This window comes from Melospiza melodia, chromosome 5 (assembly GCF_035770615.1).
Source record: "Melospiza melodia melodia isolate bMelMel2 chromosome 5, bMelMel2.pri, whole genome shotgun sequence".
NCBI classification, from domain to species: domain Eukaryota; kingdom Metazoa; phylum Chordata; class Aves; order Passeriformes; family Passerellidae; genus Melospiza; species Melospiza melodia.
In genome coordinates, this window is record NC_086198.1 from 41,534,718 (window position 1) to 41,544,282 (window position 9,565).

The 9,565-nt window shown below is 41.4% G+C and overlaps 1 protein-coding gene across 3 annotated transcripts in view; it reads right to left on the bottom strand.

Moving 5' to 3' along the window:
• Positions 1 to 4,902, bottom strand: part of SLC7A11 (solute carrier family 7 member 11) — a 66,937-nt gene extending 62,035 nt beyond the window's left edge. Inside the window, exons 1-2 of one of the 3 annotated variants that reach the window (XM_063157122.1) lie at positions 4,831 to 4,902; positions 817 to 1,042 (exon numbers count right to left, since the gene is read on the bottom strand). In XM_063157122.1, the coding sequence (XP_063013192.1) occupies positions 817 to 1,042; positions 4,831 to 4,851 (247 nt within the window). In that variant the 5' untranslated portion in view covers positions 4,852 to 4,902. The other 2 variants (XM_063157123.1, XM_063157121.1) reach the window with 2 other exon arrangements.
• Positions 4,903 to 9,565: the final 4,663 nt, after the last annotated feature.

The following is a 9,565-nucleotide window of genomic DNA, read 5'->3' on the forward strand; positions in this document are numbered from 1 at the left end:
CAATATTCATGTTACTTCTTCAGTTTCTTTGAGATTAACTCATTAAATAGGTCAATGAACCCTCTGTCCCACAGAGGCCAGGGTGGGGTTTTCCACTCTGAATGAGGTTTTTGTTTTGTACAGAACAACTTAACTGGACTTCTTCACAATTCAACACTCTTCAAGAACACAAAGAATCAAACAAAAACACTCCCACAATATGCAGGCCAGCAATCAAACTCCCAGGGCAGATTTGCTTCCATCACACTGGTTTTTGTAGCCAAATCTTTCAAAGCAACATCATGAGCGAGGAAGGAAGAGCTGGGAAGAGGGGTTATTAGTATTATTGCTTTGCTCCCCTTCATGCCAATACAGCTTACCTACAGTAGGAATTATTCCTCTCAGACCTTGCTCTAGCCTCTGGGGAACTAGTTTGAGCTGTCTAAACATTTCAGTGGTGTTCAAGAAGTGTGTTCATCCAGCTGCCAGGGCTTTACAAGCAAACCATAAATACATCTTACAGACAGGAGAAAAACATACAGCACTTTCTATAGGGAAAAATGCTCATTTAGTTTTCCTGTTCCTTTAGGAACCCATTAAAATATAAAATAAAATTTATGCTTCCAGCTTTCACCAGCTGGTGCCGGGAGTTGGGGGACAGGGGTTGCAAATCTTTGCACCCTCCGCAAACCCATCGTGAAGCACAGACCTTCTGTAGTCCCATTGGTGCTCAAGCTCTGCACTCTGACTTCCTATCCAATAGTAAAATCAGAGAAATAATCACAACAATTCTCCAGCTGCCCCTCTAGACCAATTAGAAACTTTTCAGGGACTTACCAAAAAGCGAGAGGATACCACACACTGTCCAGATAGTCAAGGACATGCCCACACTGCCTGTGTTCTTCAGGATGCCTTTGGGAGAGATGAAGATGCCAGCTCCAATGATAGTGCCAATTATGATGGATATCCCCCTCAAAAGCGTCACTTTCTTCTTCAGCACAACTTTTCCCTCCCGGGCTGGCTGTCCGCTGTCCAGAGAGGACAACTTGCCATTAGCTTGTCCCTGCAAGTAGCTTCCATTAGAGACCGTGGGCACAGCAGCTTTCCTAAACATGCTACAGTGCCACCAGCACTCTGCTGGCAAGCACAGGCAGAAAAGTTTTCAGCAGAAACTGAAGAGGTTTTTTTCCCTCTCTGTGTAGCCGACTACTTTGTCTCTTCCTGTTTTATCTTTCCAGCTGCTCCTACACACAGGTAACAAGCTCTTAAAGAGTCTGTGAGCCCTTCCTGTGATCCAAGCCCAGCTCAGGAACACCTGCGTTTTCACACTGTGGTACTGCCCTATCATTGGAAACCAGCTCAGCTTCCGCATGGACTTGTATTTAAGCTCTTGTCATACCAAGTTACTCTAGCTGAATGATGATGCAAATTCTCCAGGTTTGCATCAGCCATTTGAGAAACCGCTGGCATTACTCAGCATTTCTTCTTTTTTTGGTTGTTGTTTTTCCTCCCCCCCCCCCCCTTCTTTTTTTTTTTTTTTCTTTTTAAACTGTAGGGGCATGTTGTGCAACTGACCTGGGGGTGGTGAGAAGAACAAAGCACTCGCAAGCAACTCGAGCCAAACCTCACCAATCAATGCAAGCATATCACCCTCGACACCCTGAGACACACTCCCAATTTTTTAAAGCACCTCAGAGCCAGAAACAAAAGCCTGCCTAAACATAAAGCTCGTCAGAGCACAAGGGGAAAAGAAATCAAACAGGATACGTCATCCCTGGGTCTAATCCAATTTCATTCTCGAAAAACTCCCAACAAAAGTTCAGTTTGCGGGGGCTGAACTTGTAGCGTCGCAGTTGATCCGCCTCTCCCACGTCCGTGTTGCGAATTTGGAGATCTCTGCAGGGACCAAGACCCACTGTAAAGGATCCATAGAGCCCCGGTGTTACCCCCCGTTACTTAGCAACACCTCCCAATCAGCCTAAGGCGTGATTTCCAGAGAACAGGAGTTTTCCTAGGTGCAGCTGTTTTCCGGGGTGTCAGGAAGCAGCACCGTGACACCACCTTGTTAAAACGCACTGCAAAGGTTCACAGCCACCTGGCATGTGCGAGCAGGCAGGAGCAGGGCAACACCCCGGAGCACAGGATCTCCAGCAGCTCCGGAATCAGAATGGCATTTCTGAGTTATCCCCGATAACACAAAAATCTGCAGCGCTCCCCGTGCCAGATAAACGGGTAATCAGATGCATAAATACGTTTGCTTCACCTGATCATTCAAAATTCAAACGGAGCATTTAAAGTGTTAAAAAGAGGTGCCTTCTCCTAAAACAGATCAAAAATAAATAGCCTTCAAGCATTTTTGACCTAATCAAGGGACAGCCTTTATAACATATGCCAAAGGGGAAAAATTCTTCGTGGCATAACTATTGCAGCTGCTAATAGCTTCAGATTAGATCAGTGTAGTGAGAGGTTATTGCTACAGTTACTGCTTTTACAGGTATAGCTTAATTAGTACCTTGGTTTGGGAGTAAAAAGAAGACCAGTTAAACCATTTTATCCTTCCAAAAGAAGGCACTCAGCTCGGAGCACAACTCTGCTTTCAAATTTATGTGAGAAAGAAGAGATACTGGGCTACCAACATGCTGCAGCTGTAAAACTTGAGTGTTTTTAAAGCCTCATATTTTCAGTTATAACTCACCTGTAATAGTTGGCACTGAGATAAAAGAAAGCGTAACAAAAGCTTATCTGGTTTAAATGCACGCAGGTGAAAAGCAAAGTGACTGTAGCTTTTGGCTGCAGAGCAGTCAAGAAGTGCTTGTCCTGTTTTCTGAACACATCCTCCTTCTGCCTCCCCCTGCTGATGCGCTCAGCAGCGGATCCCTCAGCTGTCTGCTGATCCCTGTGCAGAGCCCCCATGTGACTGCACAGACTGACTGCAGACAGGACCTTCCCTGCCACCCCACCGCCCAGACCAAGCCAATTTCCATGGCACCAGGTACGAGTAAGGCCAGGATTAGGTGGCACGCTGTGCCAAGAGGTTTTCTCTTGGTGCACGTTCCACAGGCTGCCCCCCAATAACATCAGGCAACTGGAGCAAATCAAACCAGCAAAAAGCATTAACCTGAGAACTGAGTTGGGCTGGTGACCTTTATTTTCATTTTCAAAGGCTTTTTAATGAAGAAGCACATGACATCTTCAAACATCTGATGCTTTAACGGAGACATTCTTAACTAATGTTTACCCTTTATTTACACAGGAAGCTGGTTCCAAGATCAAACCAAAAGCTCAATAACCAGACGACCCCGAGGCAGCTCCCAGCAAGCCAGTTGTCTGCAACAACCATCCAGTACAAACCCTGGGCAGTATAATGGCTTTCAAATAACATTTGATTACTAGCCAGGAGAATACATATTTCCCCTTTGGGCATAGCAATTAACACTCTCCCACGCAGGGAAAAGGGTGCTTGCTCCTTCAGTGGTATAGGGATAGCATGCATGCAAAGCTTAGGACTTTGTGAAATTCCCAGGGAAATTTATGAGGAAGGACCAGAGAAAAGCTAGATGCAGAAAACTCCTTTTCCTAACTCATGGCAGCTTGCTAGTGATCTCATTATTTGTAGTCTTCCCAGGGAGTATGTTTGTGTACTTCTTCTTCATAGCTTCTCCATGCTATCCACTAAAATGAAGAAAAATAGGAGCTTTTCTCCTTTGAGTTCCAGCCTTACTTCCAATTATTAGTTCCACTCAGGCTAAAGAATACTTATTTGGTGTTGGGGGATTATTTGTTATATTCTGGGAATTTCATGAGAATTATCCATCAACTGAGCCCAGTCCTGAGGAGGTCACAAAGCTGGAAGAGGGTCACAACTGTCTGCTGACCCCACTTACAGTGTGCTCACAAAATCTCCTCTGATTATTTGTATCTCACCGGCCACTTTTACTTCAATTATTCATCACAGAGCAAGGACTGCTATGCAAACACAACAAACAATGCTCAGTGTCTTTTCAAAGAGCTTTTCTGAAAGCACAGGGCTTAACCTGTCCAACACTCAGAACAGCCCCATTCTTCCATAAAAACTTACTCTAAAAGCAGAACAAAAAGGTATAAGGTGCAATTTTCTTTAGAGTGATGAATTTTTTTGAAGAAGTGTTTCTAAAGAACATGTTCTGAAAAGAAACCTTCAGCCTCTAATAGCATCTGGCATTGTGCATAGACTTTTTATTTTTTCTCTCTGGTTGTTTTTTTTCCAATTCATAGACATTTTCTCCTGAACAAACATTTTAAAGCATAACTGAGATCATCACTGTGAAGCAGTTTCCTTTTTAATCTCACTGCCAGCCCTGATCAATCCATCCACTGTCTGTTCCAAACAAAAATCCTTACCAGAAAAGCCTACAAGTCCTACACCTATACCCTGCAAAGAGCTAAAACATCACCAAAACATCAGCCAGAAGATTCAGCAACCCAGACTGGTTGCCTGAATGCCATCAGTGGCCTCTCACAGTGTGAATAACCTTGCTGGCCAGCTGCACCTTTCTTCTCAGTGCTTGAGCATCACAGGGAATAACAACAGCTCAGTACCTCAGGCTGAACACACCTGACATGATGTTAGCCCTGCTTTTCACAGTAACAGAGTTTTTGCCAACATCTGGACACAGCTGTATCATTCCAAAGAAGCTACAGTTTTGGAATTTCCCCTGGTGGAATGCTACAGAACACACACAAAGCATTCACCTTTATGGTAATGCTACAACAAATGCAGCAAAGTGAAGAACCTAAAGTTCAATCCTGAACTTGAGTTCCCAATTCTCAAGCCCACAAAAACTCTATAATTTCTAGATGTAGAGAGCATACCTTGACAACGTTTCCAGTCATTTGTCTATCAGCTTATTGCGTCAAACAAATCCAAAGAGTCACAAGTCAAGCCTCCAGCCACACATTACCACGCTGACTGGAAACACAGGAATGAAAGAGGAAGTTCAGCCAGACTGAAAAGGCGAGGAAAGCCCCAAACTATTACATGTGGGTGGCATGGCATGAAAAGTGTTGTTTAGAAAACTGATCTGAGTCTTCTGTGTATAATGCCAAGTTGTTTGTGAGCTTCAGAAAGCAGCCCTGCAGAAAGGCAGCAGTGTGGTTTCAAATGTCAAAGGATGGCAAAATACCTAAAAGTATTTGTTTCATGTAGATAATCTAGCGTTGAGAAGTTTTGACTGGGGATTTCAGCTCCTATTGTAGTGTTGAGAAGGAGTTTAACTAGCACTGGGGGGAGAAAATCTATAAGCATTTAAAAACTAAGGTGTCACTGAGAATAAATCATTATGAGGTAACAAATATCTCAACAGACTGGGAAAGATTTTTAAAGCTTTAATGCAAACATAGAACTGAGAATATCAAAATACTTTGTTATCTCTACTACAGGTCAAATCTTCAGTTAAAATGGAACTGCTGAGAATGTTGGGGGGGGTTGCTATTTTCTAGTCAGAGTCTTACAAATTACTCAAATTATTTTGCATTCCACTCTGTGCTGGATACAAACTTATTTAGCAGCAAAAGAAAAAGTGAGAAGGAATGAAATACACATCGAGCTCACAGATTTTAAAAATAAGGTAAAATGTCTATAAGAAATCCAAAAGCAATTCAAATATTTTTTCTTGTATTCTCAGTCAAAAGCTTCCTACAAAATGCAGGAAGCAAATAAAAATCTGATATCTGGAAGACTGCAGGCAAGAGCAGTTTAGAAGGCAAATGCTTCTGAAAGTTTCCCTGTGTTCAATTTGCTGATAGCTGCCAGTCAATTTTCAGCTCGAAAAGAAGGAAAGAAAAAGGGATTTCTGAAATCTGAAATCCCTTCTATTTTTCTCACTATTAAAGCTCTATTTCAAAAGACATGATGAATTTGGCCGAATGGTTTGACAGTTTAATGGGTCTTTTTTAAGCAGACAGGAATCATTAGCACCTTGTATCAAGCATGAAAGCTCCACATGAGAGAAAGCCAATTCTCACTGAAGCCCTGTGGATGTGAAAATATGAGTGTGTTTTATACTATCCCATTTTTCATATTCAGGATATATGTAATCATAATCTAAGCAATGCTGTACATAAATGTTATTCTTGAGTTTTCTGTGTTTGCATTTCTCATTAGCAGAATGAAACAACAACTTTCAGAGTCCCCATGTTATTTTTCCTCAGCTTTTGGATGCAGACACTGAGATACCTCATGGCACTCAAGAAATCAAGACCTCAGGGTAAATTTCCATTAAAACTGCATGTGCCAGATACCTGGCACGATGGCAAGATTGCTGGCAGCTTCAGGGAGTCAGGATTTTATTTCAGATGACTGAGGCTCTAGGCTGGGCATGTGAAGAGAATTAATTGGCACTTCAGAAAAAAAAAATCTTTGAAAAACTCAAATAGAGACAGGATCAGCAGTGAGAATGTTTTCTAACCCATTTCCCCATTCATCATGGGAGAATCCTTCACAGCAGATAAAAGCTTGTAATGTGAAGAAAACATACAACAACCACATAGATTGTCAAATTTTACCTTGGCTCTTTAGCAACTCCATATTCACTTTTATGGTATTTTTCATACAATTCATACAGTATCATTTTCCATCTGTATTACTCTTCTATTTGATCAGGTGCTGAACTTTCTGTGAATTATGGTTTTCCACTATAAATCACATTTTTCTTTTTCTAAAAAGGGTTAATGACACTTATCCCAGTTTCACAGGTGTGACAGGTAGATTCAGCTGCTGAATTCTGTTATGAAAAGGATCTATGCAAAATCTTGAAGAGGAGAATTCAAGACCTTAAACAAAGTTTTAATTTACTGACCACTAAGTGGAGAAATCTTTCAGATCCCTTGTCGTGATCTGAAGCCCAGTTCCTTACCTCCACCCTCAACAGAAGGTCACCTGTCTGTCCCACCAGATTAGGTGAGCTCCTTCCCCTTCTGCTGCATACAATTTAGACAAAATAGAGAATATCTATAAAGTTGTTTGATTTTTCTTAAGCAGAAAACTACAACTCTTACCCAAGAAGAATTGTGATGGGAATTGTAGGTCCCATCTTGTTCTCATTCCTGTCTCAATTGCCATATGCAGCAATACTCGCACTTTTTCCCTTTTAATATAGATTTTTCCCCTTTCTCATTTAATGTAGATTGTTTTTGACTGGAGACCAAACAAATCTTGGTTGGGACATTGTGCAGGCCATGAATGCAGCAAGGTCAGGCTTCAGTCAGTGAGTTCTGGGGTGGTCAGGTCTTCTTCAGCAGCAATGGCACAACATCTCCATCAATAGAGATGGACAGAGGCATCTCAGTTAAGGATTGAAGCAGTGACAGAGTTTGCCACAAGAAGGGCTTTAACCTGCAGATAAGCAAAAGCACATACATGCCCAGAAATGACTGGCAATCATTCACACAGTCGTGGCAGTTTAGTGTTGAAATGCAGCCTGTGGATCATACAGGGAATCATATCATTGGCATCTAAATACACATACTTTGTCTTCTTGAAGTATTAAGAACTCCAAAAGAAAAAGCACTTGCTTGGAGCACTGCCAAGGTGCTTCAGCAGTTTGTACTGGTGCAGCTCCATATATTATTCCCACACTTCAAAAGAGAGCAGTATTTTAGTGCTGAGGTCAGCCTCCGTTTTTACTTTGAAAGTGAAGTTCCTATTTTCCACATTCACAATCTATTCTTCAGAGACACTGCCTACTCAAGCATAGTAATTTTACCAAGTTTTGTGACATTTAGTAAAAAGATTAAGAATCCGATGTGTGACAGATGGACACAGTGTCTGGGCTTGATGAAGGTACTTCTGACTTGCCACTTCTAGACTTTAGAATTTTGTGCAAAAGAGCTACCATGACAGAAATATGTCCTCTTCCCCCTCCCCACATTTGTGAGGAGGTACAGTTTACCCATATCCTGAGAAATTCAGTCTCCAGGACAACAAAAAGTACTGACATGGATTTCTAAGCCCATTTCAAGCTCATGCTTGACATATAAAAATAGCCAACAGCTCAACCCTCTCTGTGTATAATGCACCACTTCCAGCATTCCTCCATTCCTTCCACCTTTAATCTAGTTCAAAGATTAAGAGAGGAGGCTTTCCTATCAAATGTTTCTACTCTTATCATAGGCTCTTTTATAACAAAATGGACACTAACCTCAGATTTTATTCTTCTTTGTTGCACTTCAAAGAGGAGAGTTGAGAGGACTCTGTAAGAGAGCACAATTTGAGGGCTCTTGCCTTAAAATAAATGAATATAATCAGTATTGTTCACACTTTTCTAGAGGCTTCAGAGCCCTAACAGTCCCCTCACAAGAGATGGTGGCAGAGAGGGATTCAACAGGATAAAAGACTCTCACTCCTCTTTAACACAAACAAACACACACACACAGACACACACACACACACACACACACACACACACAGAGTGCTGAAATTTGGAGCTGATATACACAGTAGAAAACTTATCTCTATAGCTAAAGAAAACTTATCTCTATAGCTAAAGCAAATCCTTCCCACTGCATAACCTCCCCCCCACTGAAGTGGCCCTCCCCTTGAGGATGCACCCCTGAATATACAGATATCTCCTTTACTGAGTATCCATCTGCTGAATCAAAATACAAATTGTACTTGAGTTAAAACAGCACACCAAGTAACTGTGGTCATTTTTGAGTAGCACAACACGTCCCTGTAAAAGATATTCTGTGTTAGACAGAAGGGATGCAGAGAGGGACTACAGAAAGATGGTGCACTGTAAATCACATGAACACTTCCTGCAGAATAGGTCAGAATGCCACAGAAATTTAGGCTGGGGAAAATTTGAGCTGCTCCTGTATCCATTTCTCTTCAGGTAACACAATGTAGGCTTTTATTTATTCTTAATTTAAATAAGAAATAAAGGGACAGGAGTATAGTTTAAGCAGAGATATTTCGTTAATCATCTGCATACAGCTTTTGTTAATAATTATCTCCAATTTATAAAACCCTTCAGAGAAACTAAGGAAAATAGCCCAATTCAGCTTTCTGAAAACAACATATATTTAAAGGCCTCTCGTCAGGCATGACAGCAATGAATCTGCTACATAAGGAGTATCCTGCTATTAATTGTTGCTTTATTTTAGTTTTTGATCTTTATTTCTCCCCTTTTTTTTTCCACCTGAAGGCACATGCTCAGTAAAGTCTGAACTAAAGTAGGATCCAGAAGTTCCAACAAATCCCATAACCAGAGTAGGGAGCTTTTTGAAGTGCTCTCCTCTTTGTATGGACAGCCTTGATATTCCTCACAAAATGGAAGATATCACCATGGAGCATGATGTAAAGGACTGAAAGGTCAAAGTAGTAAAGAATTTTATTTTCTGTAATGTATTTCTCATTATATTTCCAATACTGCTTCTCCTGACAAGAGCTATTCTGAAAACACTGGGCAACAAAATAGAAATTCTACCTCCTGACAATTGTTCTGTCAAAAAACTGGAAATGAGAAACAATGCTCTGAGTCACAGTCCATCTTCCTAAATCTCCCTTCATCTCCCCATGAAGGGTACAAAGGCCAGTTTTTCTGTATGT